This window comes from Haliotis cracherodii, unplaced genomic scaffold, assembly GCF_022045235.1.
Source record: "Haliotis cracherodii isolate W230 unplaced genomic scaffold, xgHalCrac1.p SCAF_18, whole genome shotgun sequence".
NCBI classification, from domain to species: domain Eukaryota; kingdom Metazoa; phylum Mollusca; class Gastropoda; order Lepetellida; family Haliotidae; genus Haliotis; species Haliotis cracherodii.
Window position 1 is genome coordinate 14,910,060 of NW_027266273.1, and position 21,385 is coordinate 14,931,444.

A 21,385-nucleotide genomic window follows, 5' to 3' on the forward strand; every position below is an offset into this window, starting at 1 on the left:
AAGCGGCGTTAAACCCAACTCACTCACTCACTCCAGGTTCGTTGTGCGTCCTTGTTCATGTATTTTCACGTCTAATTTCAATATATATTATACATCTTATCCATATTTGACTTAATGCCCAATGATATGTACTTTATGTAAACGTGATTAAAATCGAAACATGTTTAGGTTATCGGGATCGTGTCAAGGTGGTGTAGGCTGTGAGATGATAACTCATTTCCTCAGGCCCTAAACATGTTTATTCCGTGCATTCCTTTTCGGATTTAAACACATTCCTATCTCAGAGGGCTAGCTTTATAAAATTAGTGCATGCACGTCGTAAAACCCCATTTTACGTTTAGCTTCCTAGTGTTGTCAGACGAGTGAAGATCCGGTTATTATAGGTCTTCAGCAACCCATGTTTGCCGTAAAAGGCGACTATGCTTGTCGCAAGGAGCGTCTAACGGGATCGAGTGATCAGGCTCGCCGACTTAGTTGATGCATGTCATCGTATCCCGATCGTCAATCATGATGTCAATCACTGGATTGTCTGGTCAGACTCGATTATTTACAGACCGCCGTCATATAGCTGGAATATTGCTGAGTGCGCCGTTAAACAGAAAAACGTCTTGTCACACGCTCTGTAGAGTTCGTGGGTGGCCTTATGCCGACCTGCGTCCCATGGGCGTGTCAGACACCTTGGTCGTGGGTTCGAACCCTAGATTCGCCTGTGTTTCTAGGTTTGTCAGCTACCTGTCCGTGCTCGTGAGTTTCATTAAAGTAAACATCTAAGATGGAAGATCATTTCGGGTTTTCCTCCCATATCAAACTGATATATAACCGTCCTATAACTGAAATACTGTTCAAATACTGCGTTTAACTCACTCACTCACAAGTCCTGTAAGTAGACAGTTTCATATACCAGAAGCAGAGCGGTGAGGGGAGGCTACAACGTGCGTGTATCCGGCTTGAGACAACACCTTGCCTGTATTTCCGCCACAAACAACTGTCGCCATGACCCAAGTGCGTTAAAGACAGGAGGATCCGTCATATGCTTGTGATAAATACGCATGTACACATATATTTCAAGTATCACATCCCTCCCATTACAATACAGCAAAACCTGTATATACCGGACACTGTTAATCCGGACAACCAACCTTCGATTACCACAGGAACACTTGTAAACGTGTCTACAAAAAGGCATTACTCCGTACCCATTTTCAATAGGAACGGTGTCTGGTGTCCAGATTGAAAAGGTTCACTGTATCACCGCCACTGATTCACACATACATAAACATAGCAGGCGGATATGACGGCCAGAAGGAGTGTTAGGTAACGCATTATTATCACACCATGTTTAATGTGTCAATGAGCAGCCAATAAAAATAGCTCGTCAAATAGGGTTTCCCACACACACAGTTAACACGGACATTGTTTTGATTCGCGTGATGATGGAGGCTCCTAACCCCCGAACAGTTCTTCCCACGCTGCTTCCCCGACGAGGATGCTTGTAAGGATGTGTTGTATCCTATGATGCGTCCTGCAATGGCTGGCCTCACACAAGGGACGCTAGCTGTTCTGCTACTCACGTCAGTTCATGGAAAAGGTACGGAGTAACCGGTTTATATTTTTCAAATACTAACTGTACGTGCATCATGTTACTCGATATGCCATCAATTTTGTTATTTTGATAATGTAAACACTTCTCAACTTGTGAGGACACGTTTTTGTATCCTACGCATCGAGATTCTGTTTACCGACTCACAAAGGACAAAACAGATTCCCATCAGTCGTGTGTCACAGGAGGATTAAAATGGGGATCGCGTGGTTTAAATTGGTTACTTACTGTAGTGCTCGCCAAAGAGGAATCAAGATATATCGATGAAATATTGATGATTACGACTGCAAACAATACTCACTCACTCACTCACTCACTCACTCACTCACTCACACCCAATCACTCACTCACTCACCCACCCTTCACTTCACTTCCATTTATAGACGCTACGTATTTTGATCTTTAACTTAAATTCTAAACTATAACCTGCTTGATGCTTTCATTTACGCACATTGTGAGTTCAATGTGGACGATACAAAGTACAGATCTGCGCAAAAGATTGTTACCAGTGTACCTGTACATCAGATATTATACCAAAAAAAAAATACTTGTCAATATAGCCTGCTTTTCCGATTGATTGATTCATGATGACTGTCATTTTATAACTTTGAGTAATAGTGCAGTAAATAAGTTGATACGTGTCGAATATGACTAGTACTTATGGCGGAAGTATGAGCGAGTGAGTGAGTGAGTGAGTGAGTGAGCAAGTGAGTATGGCTAAACGCCACTTTTAGCAATATCCCAGCATTATCAGAAATGAGCTTCACACATTGTACCCATGTGGGGAATCGAACCCGGGTCTTCGGCGTGACGAGCGAACGCTTTAACTACTAGGCTACCCCACTGCCCCGGCAGAAGTTTGAAGCATTTGATTAAGATAAAAAAATTGGAAATATAGCTGATAGTGTATTTTTGTTGAAGGCTTCTGGGTGACTGAGAAAGACATCGGTGCAGAAGTGCAGGTGTCTGAGATGAACCAGACGCTTAACTGGACGTCGTCCGCATCCTCTTGCCGGAGACGTGGTGGTCACTTGTACGTGGAGACGTCAGACAACACTGTTGAGAGTTTAACGCGCAGACTGGAGGAAGATACACTCTATTGGGTCGGTGGAACGGTTGTCACACAGTCCTGGTATTGGGAGGGAACACAGGGTAGGTCAGGGTTGTCACACAGTCCTGGTATTTGGAGGGAACACAGAGTAGGTCAGGGTTGTCACACAGTCCTGGAATTGGGAAGGAACACAGGATAGGTCAGGGTTGTCACACAGTCCTGGTATTGGGGAGGGAACACAGGGTAGGTCAGGGTTGTCACACTTCCTGGTATTCGGGAGGGAACACAGGGTAGGTCAGATTTGTCACACAGTCCTGGAATAAGGAGGGAACACAGGGTAGGTCAGGGTTGTCACACAGTCCTGGTAGTGGGAGATAACACAGGGTAGGTCCGAGTTGTTACACTTCCTGGTACTTCGAGGGAACACAGGGTAGGTCAGGGTTGTCACACTTCCTGGTAGTGGGAGGAAAAACGGGGTAGGTCATGGTTGTCACACTTCCTGGTAGTGGAAGGAAAAACGGGGTAGGTAAGGGTAATCACACTTCCTGGTATTGGGAGTAAACACAACACCAGGTTGTCACACTTCCTGGTATTTGGAGGAAATACAGGGTAGGTCAGGGTTGTCACACTTCCTGGTAGTGGGAGAAAAAACGGGATAGGTCAGGGTTATCACACTTCCTGGTATTTGGAGTAAACACAATACCAGGTTGTCACACTTCCTGGTATTGGGAGGGAACGCAGGGTAGGTTAGGGTTGTCACATTTCCTGGTATTTGGAGGGACCACAGACTAGGTCAGGGTTGTCACATTTCCTGGTATTGGGAGGGACCACAGACTAGGTCAGGGTTGTCACACTTCCTGGTATTGGGAGAGAACACAGAGTAGGTCAGGGTTGTTACACTTCCTGGTATTGGGAGGAAATACAGGGTAGGTCACGGTTGTCACACACTGCTGTTATTGTGAGGGAACACAGGGTAGGCTAGGGTTGTCACACAGTCCTGATATTGGGAGGGAACAAAGGGTAGTTCGGGGTTGTCACACAGTCCTGGAATTGGGAGAGAACACAGAGTAGGTCAGGGTTGTCACAATTCCTGGTATTGGGAGGGACCACAGACTAGGTCAGGGTTGTCACACTTCCTGGTAGTGGGAGGAAACACAGGGTAGGTCAGGGTAGTCACACTTCCTGGTAGTGGGAGGGGAACACAGGGTAGGTCAGGTTTGTCACACTTCCTGGTAGTGGGAGGAAACACAGGGTAGGTCAGGGTTGTCACACTTCCTGGTATTGAGAGGGAACACAGGGTAGGTCAGGTTTGTCACACTTCCTGGTAGTGGGAGGGGAACACAGGGTAGGTCAGGGTTGTCACACTTCCTGGTAGTGGGAGGGGAACACAGGGTAGGTCAGGGTTGTCACACTTCCTGGTATTGAGAGGGAACACAGGGTAGGTCAGGTTTGTCACACTTCCTGGTAGTGGGAGGGGAACACAGGGTAGGTCAGGGTTGTCACACTTCCTGGTAGTGGGAGGGGAACACAGGGTAGGTCAGGGTTGTCACACTTCCTGGTAGTGGGAGGAAACACAGGGTAGGTCAGGGTTGTCACACTTCCTGGTAGTGGGAGGAAACACAGGGTAGGTCAGGGTAGTCACACTTCCTGGTAGTGGGAGGAAACACAGGGTAGGTCAGGGTAGTCACACTTCCTGGTAGTGGGAGGGGAACACAGGGTAGGTCAGGGTTGTCACACAGTCCTGGTAATGGGAGGGAACACAGGGTAGGTCAGGGTTGTCACACTTCCTGGTAGTGGGAGGAAACACAGGGTAGGTCAGGGTAGTCACACTTCCTGGTAGTGGGAGGGGAACACAGGGTAGGTCAGGGTAGTCACACTTCCTGGTAGTGGGAGGAAACACAGGGTAGGTCAGGGTAGTCACACTTCCTGGTAGTGGGAGGGGAACACAGGGTAGGTCAGGGTAGTCACACTTCCTGGTAGTGGGAGGAAACACAGGGTAGGTCAGGGTAGTCACACTTCCTGGTAGTGGGAGGAAACACAGGGTAGGTCAGGGTAGTCACACTTCCTGGTAGTGGGAGGGGAACACAGGGTAGGTCAGGGTAGTCACACTTCCTGGTAGTGGGAGGAAACACAGGGTAGGTCAGGGTGGTCACACTTCCTGGTAGTGGGAGGGAACACAGGTTGGGTGACGGTTGTCACACTTCAAGGCCCTGAGGAGGAAACACAGGGTAGGTCAGGGTTGTCACACTTCCTGGTAGTGGGAGGGGAACACAGGGTAGGTAAGGTTTTTTCACACTTCCTGTTAGTGGGAGGAAACACAGGGTAGGTCAGGGTAGTCACACTTCCTCGTAGTGGGAGGGGACACAGGGTAGGTCAGGGTAGTCACACTTCCTGGTAGTGGGAGGAAACACAGGGTAGGTCAGGGTAGTCACACTTCCTCGTAGTGGGAGGGGACACAGGGTAGGTCAGGGTAGTCACACTTCCTGTTAGTGGGAGGAAACACAGGGTAGGTCAGGGTAGTCACACTTCCTGGTAGTGGGAGGGGACACAGGGTAGGTCAGGGTAGTCACACTTCCTGGTAGTGGGAGGGGACACAGGGTAGGTCAGGGTTGTCACACTTCCTGGTAGTGGGAGGGAACACAGGTTGGGTGACGGTTGTCACACTTCAAGGCACTGAGGAGGAAACACAGGGTAGGTCAGGTTTGTCACACTTCCTGGTAGTGGGAGGGGAACACAGGGTAGGTCAGGGTTGTCACACTTCCTGGTAGTGGGAGGGGAACACAGGGTAGGTCAGGGTTGTCACACTTCCTGGTAGTGGGAGGAAACACAGGGTAGGTCAGGGTTGTCACACTTCCTGGTATTGGAGTGTATTTGAAAGAGGGATCCAAACAGCAAGTGTGAACAACAATGTTGTTTGTTTCACAGTCTCTTTTAACAGTTAATTAGACTGATTGTGTAAACACTGACAAATACGAGCTCTTTTGAATTGAATTGAATCTAGACCCCTTCCAATCCTCCGTCTGAAATCCTGTGTGTACCCAACACTTTCTATACTCCGGCCAGATCGCCTGTACACATACCGAGGCTACATCCCCGCCTCCGCCATGGGGAGGAACAGGACCACGCACTTTGAAGACAACCAAGCCTTCACCTGCTTCACGTTCTGTAACTCCATCTACATAGCACTCAAGGTAAACTGTGCATGCGAGCTTCTCAAACACATATCAGGGGACAAATATTTATTACTTTTTGGAGCCATTTGTGTTTTTCATTTCAGTGACATGATATATTTTCTCTGCTTCAAATTTAATTACATGTTTTCTCTGATAAACAGGATTGGCACAGTTCAACTGTTTTCTGGACAACAGGCAATGTCCAGCGGAAATGTTGTTGCTATTGTTATAAACCCTGAGCCAAAATATTTTTTTACCACAATCTTTTCTGGAACAATTTTTTTCTTCACAAAAATTCCAGCTTACTCGAATACCAAACGGTTCGTCTCCTATGCCGACAAATGCTTAGTTATCTACATGATCAACAATGTTATCTTTGTTTCAATGTTTTCTGCAGAGTTTTCTGATATGTAGCTTTCATAGCTTCATTGCCATTATCTTCCTTGTTTTCAGGAAACTGAATGTGTTTGTCTGAGAAATGACCCAACACCTGGGAACAGCAGCACATCGAGCGTACTCTGTCCGGGCAACATAGAGGAGAGCTGTGGGGACGCCGGGGGGTACTCTGTGTACAGCGACAGTAGGTACCCTGCATGTACAGTGAGGGAGTGAATGTACTTTATAGCCGCCGGCGGTAATAAGGAGTGAATGTTGTTGCAAGTCACAGCGCCATTGAGGAGTGAATGTTTTTTTTTAAGCTGCACACAGCAATGAGAAGGGAATGTTGTTTCAAAAGGCACAAGCAAATACGGAGACAATTTTTTTTTCAAACTTCACATATAAATAAGGGGAAAATGTTCTTTCAAGCTGTACACAGGAGTCAATGTTGTTTCAAACTTCACACCAAAATAAGGTGTTTCAAGTTGCACAGAGCAAATGTGGTCGGCGGTATATGACGTTGAGGCTGTCTCCCTATCATGTGCTCAATGGGGGAAAGGCCTGAGCTCATTGCTGACCCTGGAATTCTATGCATGTTGTACTGCTGGAGGTGAGAAGTGACGATTTGTGCACGGTGTGAAAGGGCGTCGCCGTCCTGTAAGACAAAGCGTCGACCCACACGACTTTCAAACGGGACAAGAAATAGTGTCAGTATTTTGTCTCGATAGTACTGCACAGAGACCTTTCCTTGCACAATATAGAGAGGGGTTCGATCACTCATAGTGATGCTGCCCCACACCATAACCGATTCACCGCCAAATTTGTCTAGAGGTCTCAGGTTGACTTTGGCTTGACGTTCATTTTGACTTCGCCAGACACGACCACGCCTATCAAGGAAGAACAAAGTGAATAGGGACTCATCCGAAAACATGCCGCGTGACTAGCGACGATATCCCCCAGTTTCGACGTTGTGTACACCATTGACGTCTGTTGGCAACATGGCGTTTTGTAAGGGGCGGCAGAACACGTTGCCGTCGAGCATGGTGATGAGGTGCATGTTGACGATTTCAAATCGCGTGAACCGTACGCGTAACTCGTACTCCAGGTGCCTGATGAGTGTGCAGCACTTGTAACTAATACAGCCTTTTTACATAAGAACACTTGGATACATACCTCCTTGAACGGATGGCACTATTATAAGTTCTGTGACGATGACACGCCATCCTTGTGTTGGTGACACTTTATCCTATCTTGCTAGTCTAAACTCTGAAGTAATCATGATATAAGTTATGCTTGTTTAGAATTACACCGGCTGGAAAAGTTCCGTAAAGCTAGAATGAACGACTTCCGGTACGTCTGGGGGGTCCTGGAGATCAGTAGCGGCAGCAACACGGTGGCAACATCAGACAGTCAGACAGAGATGTTGATGGCTTTGTGTAGCACCCAATCGCACGATGGTCGTGGTAAGCTACCTGAACTTTTGACCTTAAGAAATCATTTTTATGTAATCAAAGAACATATCTCATATTTCAAAGGGATTATGGGCATGACGAATACACGTTGGACGTTAACGTTCAATGATTGTCTGTGTCTGTGGGCTGTGGACGTTAATATAATAATTATAATCTTAGAGAGCTATTGGCAACAGGGGGCATGAACAATTTGTTTAGAATATTGAGATGGCTTTCACTTATCAGTAAGTGATTGTGTAAGAGAATTTAACGCCGATTTGAATAGTGTTTTAGATATACTAGGGCGTGTCCGTGGGAAATTAAGATTGAAGCCGGAAGCGATGCAGAGCTAAACGTCAAATTGTAAGCGATAACAAGAGGGTTTAGCGAAAGGTCCTGTCCTGCATTGTGGGACCATCCCCTATATGTCCAGGGCACGCATATAGGTGCACCTTTCAAATTACCCGCCCTTGATTTTCATTAGCCAATTCAGCTTTAGAAATTGGCACTAGTCCTACAGTCCTTGCCAAACTGCCCAATAGTTAAGGTATCATAAAGACTAGTAGAGATTTGCCATTTTTATGGGTTTTGCTATATGTTATCAATATAAGGAGGAGTAGACTAAAACACTTAGTTTATATTGCTGCAATTTGATTTGCTACGGTACTCAGTCTAACGGACCAATCAGAATGCGAGTTACAAAACAGTGTCAATGTTGTCTTAGCGATAACGACGCCATGGCGGCCGGTCCCACGCATTACGATAGTGTTTACGAGAAATTCAACATAGAAAAACTAACTGACACGAAAAGAAGCGAAAGAAAACCCTAAAAATATATTTTGTGGAAAGGATGTCTTCATGTCCACCGCCCTTACCCATTTCCTTTTTCCTGATCTCAACGTTTGATTGGTCGGTAAAATGTTCATTAAAATCAAGGGCGGGTAATTTGAGATCGCGAGAACCTCGGGAATGGATCGATGGTTGGTGTAGGTTTACCGAAATTCGAGCCCTAAAGATACGGAGGATGTGGTGGGATGCATTCTTCATTAATGCTTTGTGAATATGCATGATTGCCACGAAATACATAAATGTCTTAAACAAGTTTTGGGTATAGGTGTCATACAGTGTACATAGTTAGGCAATGCAGGGACGCTAACCACGTTTATTTACCTCTTAGGTATAGTTCCCATCACCACCCGTCAGACAGCCAGAACAACGTGTGGGAACAGACAGGGGACTTTACTTCAGGTGACGGGGACAATTAATAACCTGCAAACTGGACGTTATTGGATAGGACTTCGGCGAGGCTATTCCTGGGTATGGATCACAGGTACTGTGTATTGTTATGTAACCTTGGATATGGATCACAGGTTCTGTGGATTAATATGTAACCTTGGATATGGATCACAGGTACTGTTGATAAATGTAACCCTGGACATGGACCACTGGTACTGTTGATCGTTATGTAACCTTGAATATAGGTCACGGGTACTGTGTATTGTTATGTAACCTTGGATACGGATCACAGGTAATGTGTTTGTTACTTATACTTGGATATGGGTCACCGGTACTGTGTATTGTTATCTAACCTTGGATATGGATCACAGGTACTGTGTATTGTTATGTAACCTTAGATATGAATCACAGGTTATGTGTTTGTTACTTATTCTTGGATATGGGTCACCGGTAATTTGTATTGTTCTGTAACCTTGGATATGGATCACAGGTACTGTGTATTGTTATGTAACCTTGGATATGGATCACAGGTAATGTGTTTGTTACTTATCCTTGGATATGGGTCACCGGTAATTTGTATTGTTATGTAACCTTGGATATGGGTCACCGGTACTGTGTATTGTTATGTAACCTTGGATATGGGTCACCGGTACTGTGTATTATTATGTAACCTTGAATATGGATCACATGCACTGTGTATTGTTATGTAACCTTAGATATGGATCACAGGTAATGTGTATTGTTATGTAACCTTGGATATGGACCACTGAAACTGTGTGTTGTTTTGTAACCTTGGATATGGGTCACCGGTACTGTGTATTGTTATGTAACCCTGGATATGGATCACAGGTACTGTGTATTGTTATGTAACCTTGGATATGGGACACAGGTAATGTTTATTATTATGTAACCTTGGATATAGGTCACAACTTTGGGTATGGATCACCCAAAAATTTGAATTGTTATGTAACCATGGATATGGATCACATGCACTGTGTACTGTTTTGTAACCTTGCAAGCCGTTTTCATTTTCAAACTTAGTGGGTTGGCTTCAACGCCGCCTTGAACAGTATTTCAGTGTGGATCTAATGTTGAATGAAAACCGAAGGCAACGCAGGTAGTAGACATTTATCACGTTAGGAAAGTCCATGATAAATCAGCATCATTATTGCCGCGGATCCTGGCACTACATAGGAGCAACAATAAATCATTTATTAGATGTTCATGCAAGCTGTGGATTTCTGTGTCCAGTATCTGTCGGCGGATTTGGTTCACAGGGAGTATGACTGGTTGGTTAGACTACGTGTATGGGGTAGTTCATCAAGTATATTGACCGCCTCTGTGGTCTAGTGGTAGAGCATCCGCCCGGAGAGCGGAAGGTCCGGGGTTCGATCCCCGACCGCGTCATACCAACAGACGTTAAAGATGGTACTTCTTGTTACCCTGTCTGGCGCTCGGCATTAAGGGGCTAAAACAAGGACTGGTCAGTATACTGTGTCTGAGTGAGTTTTTCATGTTAAACTGCGGCATGGTATCTCAGTGAGCTAGCACTATAAATCGGCATCCGGTCGGTCTAGTACAAGTATCTACACACACGCACGTGCACGTGCACGTGCACGTCGCTATATAAGTGCAATGACGCGACGTTAAACCCCATTTCACCTCACCTCATCGAGTATATAAACAAGGCAACATGCGTTGGGAATTGTTTCGTAGATGCTTGGGGACATTGACATGGTGTGAGGGGGTGTTGGTAATGAGGTGGGCGGGGATTAAATATGATAACTATTTTGTTATGGTCTTATAAGTCAAACGTTAAAATGCACTTTGGTTCAGGTGGAATTTAGAAAATTAGAAAATATGAAAAATTGAAATGTTATAACTTGTTGTGTCAGACCATTACTAAACCGTTTCCAGTCAACATGCTTCATGTAAGGGTCCAAATATTTCTTTTACAAAATGATTCAGAGTCACGTTACAAATGATTAACGGTGTTAGTTGTTCATGCCAGAATTAAATCAACTTTATATCTACAGTGTATCTCTCTACTCTAGGGGCGGCTGGGTAGCCGAGTGGTTAAAAAGTTTGCTCGTCGAGCTGAAGGCCCGGGTTTAATTCCCCGCATGGGTACAATGTGTGATGTCCCTCGCCGTGATGATGCTTGAATATTGCTAAAACCAAACTCACTCTCTCACTATCTACACAACAAGTTCATTACTGTTTACCGTCCTTGCAGGGAAACCGGTGGGAAATGATACTACGGACGCTTCACTACCCTATCGATGTCTGTCGGTGAGGAGACGAAGAAACACAATTCGGATCGAGAACCAAGACTGCGCCAAGCAATTAAGATACATATGTTTAACAGGTATAGAGGCAGCAGACGCTGAAACACTAAGTTCAGACTGACTTAACGTCGCATTGACACCAGTTCAGGACTCGTCAAGATCCGGGTTAGAATAGGTCTTCAACAACACTTGCTTGTCGTAAAATGCTTCCATGCTTGTTAAAAGAGGCGACTAACGGGATCGGGTGGTCAGGCCCTGACATGGTTGATGCATGTCATCGATCCCAATTGCGTAGATCGATGCTCATGATGCCAATCACTGGATTGTCTGGTTCAGACTCGATTATTTACAGTCCGCCGTCATATAGCAGGAATAAATGAATATGGCGTTAAACAACAAAATAACAAACAAACAAACAAACAAACCAGTCAGGCTTACAATACAGTATGGACAATTGGCCATGCAGTGTAGTTCATGACGAAACGACGTCATGATTCAAAACGTAGGAAGTTTATGTTCGTTCAGCTATGAAGAATCTTTAAATCTGAAACCCGTTTAAGGAAATGTTGGTGACACAGAATGACATCTGTGGAGGCATTAACTATAAATAACAGTTTTATCACAAATGGATTACAAATTATCAATCTTATGATTTTGAGTTCAAAGTTTCTAGTTTTCACTTCAGAACGTGATACCAAGCACATTCCTACATGGGTGTCTCAATAGTGCTGCTGACATCCGACGTGTAACTTTAAGAACGCATGGTTCATATATGTAGCAGGTGTTTGTAATGCTGATCAATATACAAATGTTTCTTATGAGATGAGTTTCTTCAGTAAGGGGCCACCTGCCCATTATACAAAGCACATACGAAGGGCGTTCAATAAGTTTTGCAACTTCATTATAAGACCAAGTCGCAGAATATCTTTTGCACTTTTATTTTTCAATATAATCTCCATTCACCTCAATGCAAACTTCCATTTGTCCAAAACCACTTTTATAGAAATCCGCAGAGGCTCTCTAACCACGCCTCTCTGGCAGCCTTTATGTCCTCTTCATCCTGGAAGCGTCTTCCACGTAGGGCAGATTTCATTTGCCGGAACAGGAAATAGTCACTGGGGGCTAAGTCTGGGAGCTAGGGTTGGTGATTTGACTGTACAGCCCCTCGAATTGCATTGAATTGCATTGGAGCACTGTAACAGTACATGGTAGCACCGTAACAGTACATGGTAGCCTCGTATTACATTGAATTGCATTGGAGCACTGTAACAGTATATGGGAGCCTCGTATTACATTGAATTGCATTGGAGCACCGTAACAGTACATGGTAGCCTCGTATTACATTGAACTGCATTGGAGCACCGTAACAGTACATGGTAGCCTCGTATTACATTGAATTGCATTGGAGCACTGTAACAGTACATGGTAGCCTCGTATTACATTGAATTGCATTGAAGCACCGTAACAGTACATGGTAGCCTCGTATTACATTGAACTGCATTGGAGCACTGTAACAGTACATGGTAGCCTCGTATTACATTGAACTGCATTGGAGCACTTTAACAGTACATGGTAGCCTCGTATTACATTGAACTGCATTGGAGCACTGTAACAGTACATGGTAGCCTCGTATTACATTGAACTGCATTGGAGCACTGTAACAGTACATGGTAGCCTCGTATTACATTGAACTGCATTGGAGCACTGAAACAGTACATGGTAGCCTCGTATTACATTGAATTGCATTGGAGCACTGTAACAGTACATGGTAACCTCGTATTCCATTGAATTGCATTGGAGCACCGTAACAGTACATGGTAGTCTCGTATTACATTGAATTGCATTGGAGCACTGTAACAGTACATGGTAGCCTCGTATTACATTGAATTGCATTGGAGCACCGTAACAGTACATGTTAGCCTCGTATTACATTGAACTGCATTGGAGCACTGTAAGAGTACATGGTAGCCTCGTATTACATTCAATTGCATTGGAGCACCGTAACAGTACATGTTAGCCTCGTATTACATTGAACTGCATTGGAGCACTGTAACAGTACATGGTAGCCTCGTATTACATTGAACTGCATTGGAGCACTTTAACAGTACATGGTAGCCTCGTATTACATTCAATTGCATTGGAGCACTGTAACAGTACATGTTAGCCTCGTATTACATTGAACTGCATTGGAGCACTTTAACAGTACATGTTAGCCTCGTATTACATTGAACTGCATTGGAGCACCGTAACAGTACATGGTAGCCTCGTATTACATTGAACTGCATTGGAGCACTGTAACAGTACATGGTAACCTCGTATTACATTGAACTGCATTGGAGCACCGTAACAGTACATGTTAGCCTCGTATTACATTGAACTGCATTGGAGCACTGTAACAGTACATGGTAACCTCGTATTACATTGAACTGCATTGGAGCACTGTAACAGTACATGGTAGCCTCGTATTACATTGAACTGCATTGGAGCACTGTAACAGTACATGGTAGCCTCGTATTACATTGAACTGCATTGGAGCACTGTAACAGTACATGGTAGCCTCGTATTACATTGAATTGCATTGGAGCACCGTAACAGTACATGTTAGCCTCGTATTACATTGAACTGCATTGGAGCACTGTAACAGTACATGGTAGCCTCGTATTACATTGAATTGCATTGGAGCACCGTAACAGTACATGTTAGCCTCGTATTACATTGAATTGCATTGGAGCACCGTAACAGTACATGTTAGCCTCGTATTACATTCAATTGCATTGGAGCACTTTAACAGTACATGTTAGCCTCGTATTACATTGAATTGCATTGGAGCACCGTAACAGTACATGTTAGCCTCGTATTACATTCAATTGCATTGGAGCACTTTAACAGTACATGTTAGCCTCGTATTACATTGAATTGCATTGGAGCACCGTAACAGTACATGTTAGCCTCGTATTACATTCAATTGCATTGGAGCACTGTAACAGTACATGGTAGCCTCGTATTACATTGAATTGCATTGGAGCACCGTAACAGTACATGGTAACCTCGTATTACATTGACTGCATTGGAGCACTTTAACAGTACATGGTAGCCTCGTATTACATTGAACTGCATTGGAGCACTTTAACAGTACATGGTAACCTCGTATTACATTGAATTGTATTGGAGCACTGTAACAGTACATGGTAGCCTCGTATTACATTGAATTGCAATGGAGCACTGTAACAGTACATGGTAGCCTCGTATTACATTGAATTGCATTGGAGCACTGTAACAGTACATGGTAACCTCGTATTACATTGAACTGCATTGGAGCACCGTAACAGTACATGGTAACCTCGTATTACATTGAACTGCATTGGAGCACTTTAACAGTACATGGTAGCCTCGTATTACATTGAATTGCATTGGAGCACTGTAACAGTACATGGTAACCTCGTATTACATTGAACTGCATTGGAGCACTTTAACAGTACATGGTAACCTCGTATTACATTGAACTGCATTGGAGCACCGTAACAGTACATGGTAACCTCGTATTACATTGAACTGCATTGGAGCACTTTAACAGTACATGGTAACCTCGTATTACATTGAATTGCATTGGAGCACCGTAACAGTACATGGTAACCTCGTATTACATTGAATTGCATTGGAGCACTGTAACAGTACATAGTAGCCTCGTATTACATTGAACTGCATTGGAGCACTTTAACAGTACATGGTAACCTCGTATTACATTGAATTGCATTGAAGCACTTTAACAGTACATGGTAACCTCGTATTACATTGAACTGCATTGGAGCACTTTAACAGTACATGGTAGCCTCGTATTACATTGAACTGTATTGGAGCACTTTAACAGTACATGGTAACCTCGTATTACATTGAATTGCATTGGAGCACCGTAACAGTACATGGTAGCCGCGTATTATATTGAACTGCATTGGAGCACTGTAACAGTACATGGTAGCCGCGTATTACATTGAATTGCATTGGAGCACTGTAACAGTACATGGTAGCCTCGTATTACATTGAACTGCATTGGAGCACCGTAACAGTACATGGTAGCCTCGTATTACATTGAACTGCATTGGAGCACTGTAACAGTACATGGTAGCCTCGTATTACATTGAACTGCATTGGAGCACCGTAACAGTACATGGTAGCCTCGTATTACATTTAATTGCATTGGAGCACCGTAACACTTCATGGTAGCATACTTTTTAAGCAGACTGGTCAAACGTGAGAGTCGAGGTACTCTTGTCGTTTTTCAAATGATAAGATATCTTTTTAGCCGGAAAGTTGATTTCAATTGTATTTGATGCTGTACATAGTCTTATAAATTTGTTTTGTGATGGATTCTCATAGGAGAATATCTTCCCTTAAGCTTTGATGAAAAGGACTTTCTAAAAAGATGTACTCACTTTCTGTCGCAGGGACAATGCAGAAAGTCTTTCTATAGGAGAAATATTCTTTCGTGATAAAAGAGTGTGACTTGAGCACCAAAATTGACTTCAGCACCAACTTAAACCATTCTATAGACATCCAATTTTGGAAACGTGGATACTAGCTTCTAGCTTCTGTTAAAAAGTTACTGTACATAGCCTTTTCCAGGTTGAATTTAGGTGTTGTGTTTATCTCATGTAAACAAACAAACATTTATATACCTTCATTTAAAAAAACATGTTTGAAATATGAAATTCCATCAACAATATCATGTTGAAATATTACATATTCGGCAAGTATTTGTAGCCATCTATATAAAAGACAACTAGGTGCAGCCTTACAAAGGGCTATAATCTGTTGTAATCCCAGCCGTTGTAATTCCTCTATATCCAGGCGAGAGCGGGAGTTCCGGGGGTGAGGGGTACGGCTGGGCACTACCGACAGGCGTGGCCGGGGCCGCAGCAGTTCTCATCATCATCGCCGCCACAGCGGGATGCTGTGCACGGTAGGTTTTCAGCTGCAATGAAAATGCACTTTTTATATGCAATATTTGTTATATCTTCTTGTTCTTTTTCTTGTCCCTTTTCTTTTTCTTCTGTTTTTTCTTTTTTTACTTCTTTGTTTTCTTCTTTCTTTTCTTGTTTTCTTTTCTTCGTCTTCTTTGTTTTCTACTTCTTCTTTTTTCTTCTTCTTTTTTCAAATCCAGATTTGACATGATTATAATCTGTGGTTTCTTGGCACCTGCCCTTGGTTTTCACCAAACTGGTGAACGCCTAAGATCTGTGCCACTGTGGTCTTTTCTCCCACATCAAGCTGGAATACTGTTCAAAGTGGTGTTAAACTTAAGCAAACAAACTTGTAAAATAATGTGATTGCTTATAGAGGTTAAGTCCGAATACCTATATCTATTGTGCATTTAGAGATACAATTATACTATAATTATCTGAAACCCATATACCACTCGTGTGAAATAACAATTTTCGCTTTAAGTCTGCCCGATTGGCATTATTGTTTTAGACTTAGAAGTGTATGATAAGCGAGATAATACATAATATAAATATTTCTCTTTTCTTGTTAAACACATGTGTATCTTTATCATGGGACATGACACAATTGATGTTTGAATCGAATGTGCGCCTCTCGTGAAAGTATCAATTGTCAAGTCGCTCAATGAGATATACATGTTATTTGAACAGAAAAGCCGAATATCCTCCGTGTACCTGTTAATGTTTGACCATAATCATCAACATCAATGAAATTATGTTTTAGTAGGCTGAAACGCAAGGGGGTCGCTAAGGTAAACCACAAGAAGAAAATAGGAGAAGGGAAACGTCAAGGTGATGGGAAACGTCCCAAACGAGAATCTACCGATGTGGAGTACTCGGAAGTGGGAGATTCCACCATGATGCCCTCATCCCCGGACTCTTTCGCTGCGGAGGAGGGAGAGTACCACATCCCATACAATGCGGCGTTGTGTATTGATGGGCGCGTCCAACCATACAACCAGGGGGTGTACAGCCACACGAGACGACTGGGCGGGGAAGGGGCAAACTCAACAGACTACGATGTTAGTACGGTCAACAGAATCCCCTCGACACCGCCCAAAGGCCATTATGATCACATTGGATCACTTGCTGAACAAAGCGAGAAAGACCCACCCGGATATGATACCCCTAGGTCAACGAGAAGGAGTGTGAACCTTGCAGAGGTTAAAGCCACCAAGGTCAAGGACGAAAATGATCATCAGAGGACGGAAGCAACATGTCTCCCTATTCAAGTCAGTTACAGTGAGCGTGAGAACACTGCAGGCCTTCAATACGATACACCTCGGCGCGGTAGTCCTATAACTGTTGCCCACAGCGATGTTGCTGGCGCCGAGAGTCGGGACAGAGGAGTTAATACCCCTGCTTATGACGTCCCTGGGAGTGACAGAACTGGGCATGTCGCACAGTTGTAACCACTGAGATAAGATTTGTTTGTTTGTTTGTTTGTTGTTTAACGCCGCACTCAGCAATATTCCAGCTATATAACGGCGTTTGTTAAGTAATCGAGTCTGGACAAAACAATCCAGTGATTGACACCATGAGCATCGATCTACGCAATTGGGATACAATGACATGCATCAACCAAGTCAGCGAGCATGACCACCCGATCCCGTTACTCGCCTCTTACGACAAGCATAGTCGCCTTTTACGGCAAGCATGGTTTGCTGAAGACCTATTCTACCCCGGATCTTCACGGGTCACTGACATTCGAGAGAGCGAAATTAGCAATTGCCGAAAGCGCTCGTAAAATCTGAATCAACACCTGATAGTAATATTTAGTTAATTTCAAGGAAAAGACAGTTCTGTTTCATACTGTGCAATATATAGATGAGAGATGCAGCAAAATACAAGAAGAAAGTTTATTGTTGATTTAAAAAAAACGTCCTGGAAAAAGAAAGTATACACTTGAAAATATAACTTTGACCAAAAATACAATTACGTTATCAAAACGTTTCTTGGTTGAAATCAGTCACCGATACACTGCAAACTTCAAGTCCAAAACACAACCATAGGAAATACATATCCATCGATTAACCATTTCTTGTTCGCTTCATTTTGAGCCACCAACAAACATGGATGTATACTTTCTTTTGCCCGGCAGTGTATTTCTTACTTATGAACCAAGTAATGCACAGTGACATGTTAGCACCTGGTGTCACAACATTATCATACAATGCCATCCTTGTACTTGTCAGCCGTGTATCCCTTTCTATGTGTTCCCCTTTATGTATGCATAAGGTGATATTTCAGTTAGGTCACCAGAGAGGAAAGGGGTGAAAACAAGGTTACGTACACCTGCTGATGAATAATACTCATCTGTAAACAGTGAAACCTGGCTACTTCGGACGGGGGGCACGGGTGGCCCAGTCGTCTAAGCTGCCGCGATTCGCTGTGCAGAGTTGCGTCCCTTGGGCACGCCAGAAACCTATGATTGTGGGTTCGCCCTGATTATGTTTCTAGGTTTGTCAGCACCATACCCGTGCTCGTGGGTTGCACCGAAGTGGTAAACGTCTAACACCTGCATCACTTCAGGCTTTCCTCCCACATTAAGCTGACGCGCTGCGATATAACTGGGATACTGTCAAAAGCGGCGTTAAACCCAACTCACTCACTCACTCACTACTTCGGACGTCGTCGTTCCCACTGAAGTCTTCCAGATTAGCAGATGTCCAGTTGAAAAAAAATATGAATAATATTAATGCCCAGCTTTGGCACAAAATCTTAAGCGACATGATGAAGTGGCTCGATCCGTTTATTACCGTCTTCGCCATGCTTGTGGTTTTGAGACAGGTCCATCCATGGTACGACCCAGGATGGAAAATGATAAATACAAAAACTTTTGGAATAGGCCTGTATACAGCCTTAGACCTATCAAGGCCAACAAACCTGATCTCTTCCTTTTTCCTCAATCCAATGAATTCATTTAATTCATTGAATTCTCTGTCCCTTTTGACACTAATGTATTTGAAATATGCGGACCTCACTTTCGAAATGTCACGTTTGCATCCTAAGTAGTAATTTGTCTGACTCCCATTGTTCTCGGCGCCTTAAGTTTGGTATCTCCCAATCTGTTGACTGACCAGGCATACAGCCATTCTGACAATCGATACTATTATACGATTCCGACTATATCATGAACATGCGTTTATAAATCACTTTCACATAGTGATGACACCAGGTGTTCGCGAAAAGGTGAGAGTATCCTGCCCCACCGGTGGCACAAACACGTGTAAAGGCAAGTCAGTTATTCTCCTGAAGAAACAAGGGAACATATCGTACAAGTCAAAATAGGGAACTGCAGGGGACATCATTTTTGTCACTAATGCGTCAGAATTAGAGAATTTCCTCCACATGTCGACCATTAAACGTTTTGAAAGCTTCGCTGAGGCCTTGAATGTTGTAACCTTGATAAAAAAAACATCTGAGCAAGAGTCGTAAGACGCACTTTGGAATCTTGGTAGAAAGAGCATGCTTGATTGTATCTCAAAAGTTGTGAAACGTAAACACCAAAGGCTGTAGCCGCTGGAATAGCTTCTGGAAACGAGCTCATTTAAAACTACCATGTTTTCACGTTATGAAAACGATGTTCATACTCCAATGTTATAAACTGTTATAACAAATCCCTGTTGGAACGACCTCATTCCTACGGCCTAAATGACGTCGTTGTAGATATTCCAGTTATTTTACTTTACTTTATCTCAATCACTAATGGTATTGGGTTGCTTTGAACTCCTTCAGCCATTTATGCTGTAGTTCTCCCGGAGTGCCCTTGTGCATGTGCAATATGTTCATTGTTAGTGTTATCGCGTGACAAGGACCCATTAGTACCGTGTTTTAATTGTTTCATTGTCACCTAATGACTTAATGTGCATAATTTTTTTTCTCAGTATCTTCATTTAGGATGCTAATTGAACTGCTATGCTTTGTAAAATCCTGAAAAATATAACCTACGTCCATTTAATTGTTTTGTAATGGTGCACTACCCATTAATACATAATTTACCATTACCTTACAACAACAGTCCACTCTGTCGACCTACCCCAGGCACCATGTACGATTAATTACTTTCACCTGATAAACATCCGTGTTTCTCTGTGCAATGATAAACTGTTTGTATCATTCTGCATGTTCCATCCTGGTGTTTTTTAAGTGTTCGATGCAGACGTAGGATTTCATTACGCGACCAAATATATTTGGAAAAAGACGCCAGACCTAAAGAACGTCGCTTAACCAAATGTATCGACAAAGACATTTAAATGTTGCCTACATCCGTGGTGTAGCGGATAGAACGCCAGCTTTGACGGTCGGGAGCGGTGGTTCGATCCCCGGCCACGTCAAAAGAAGTACTTTACTTGTTGTTTCTCTGCCTGATGTTCGGTGATAATATTAAGGGGATAAAACAAGGACTGGGTATTTCTATAATGTGCGCGTGTGGTATCCTTGTTACACTGCATGGTATCTCAGTGGGCTAGCACTATAAAACCGAAAAATTAGTCCGGACTAAAACTAGCAGCCATACACACACGTCGCAACACGGGTGCAATAATCTTGAACGGGACGTTAAACCCTATATCACCTCACCTCTTTTCGCCTCGCCTCGCCTCGCCTCGCCTCGCCTCGCCTCGCCTCGCTTCTCTTTGCTTTGCTTTGCTTTGCCTCGCCAGGCCACGCCACGCCACGCCACGCCACGCCACGCCTCGCCACGCCACGCCACGCTACGCCTCGCTTCGCTTTGCTTTGCTTTGCTTTGCTTTGTTCGCCTCATGATGCCTGTTTGGATGAATGTTTAAGTATCTAGACGATGAGAACAGATTAGACCTTGAACACAGCTATCGAGAGGCATATTTTATGTGTCCAGAATTCCATTGTAGTTAGGTCACGTGTCATTTCAGGTCTTCAAGCCCTCTGGTATGAGTCGATGATAGTCAACGTAAGACTAACTCTGCAAGTCCTTTGATGACACATAGGTGGCCCAGTCGTCCAAGGCGCCGCAAATCGTCGTGCAGTATTGGGTCACTTGGCCACGCCATAATCCATTGATCGTGGGTTCGAATCCCGGTCCGCACCAAATATGTTTATCAGCACCATACTCGTGGTTTTCACCAAAGTTGTTAACCTCTGAGGCCTGCATCACTTCGGGCTTTTCTCCAACATTAAGCTGACACGCCGAGATATAAGATTGTTTTGTCCAGACTTGATTAATTGCAGACC

General features: G+C 43.7%; 1 protein-coding gene across 3 annotated transcripts; it reads left to right on the forward strand.

Annotated features, from left to right (window-relative positions):
* Positions 1-1,508: 1,508 nt before the first annotated feature.
* On the forward strand, positions 1,509-19,846 carry LOC139465301 (uncharacterized). 3 transcript variants are annotated; one of them, XM_071246983.1, is made up of 9 exons: positions 1,509-1,588; positions 2,522-2,752; positions 5,715-5,842; positions 6,278-6,404; positions 7,504-7,665; positions 8,831-8,983; positions 11,126-11,257; positions 16,023-16,134; positions 16,899-19,846. In XM_071246983.1, exons 1-9 carry the CDS (start codon positions 1,513-1,515, stop codon positions 17,584-17,586), a joined length of 1,809 nt encoding a protein of 602 aa, XP_071103084.1. In that variant the 5' UTR covers positions 1,509-1,512; the 3' UTR covers positions 17,587-19,846. The 3 variants fall into 3 exon arrangements, with proteins under 3 accessions (XP_071103084.1, XP_071103085.1, XP_071103086.1); XM_071246984.1 differs by having other exon boundaries at positions 16,902-19,846; XM_071246985.1 differs by lacking the exon at positions 1,509-1,588 and having other exon boundaries at positions 2,640-2,703.
* Positions 19,847-21,385: the final 1,539 nt, after the last annotated feature.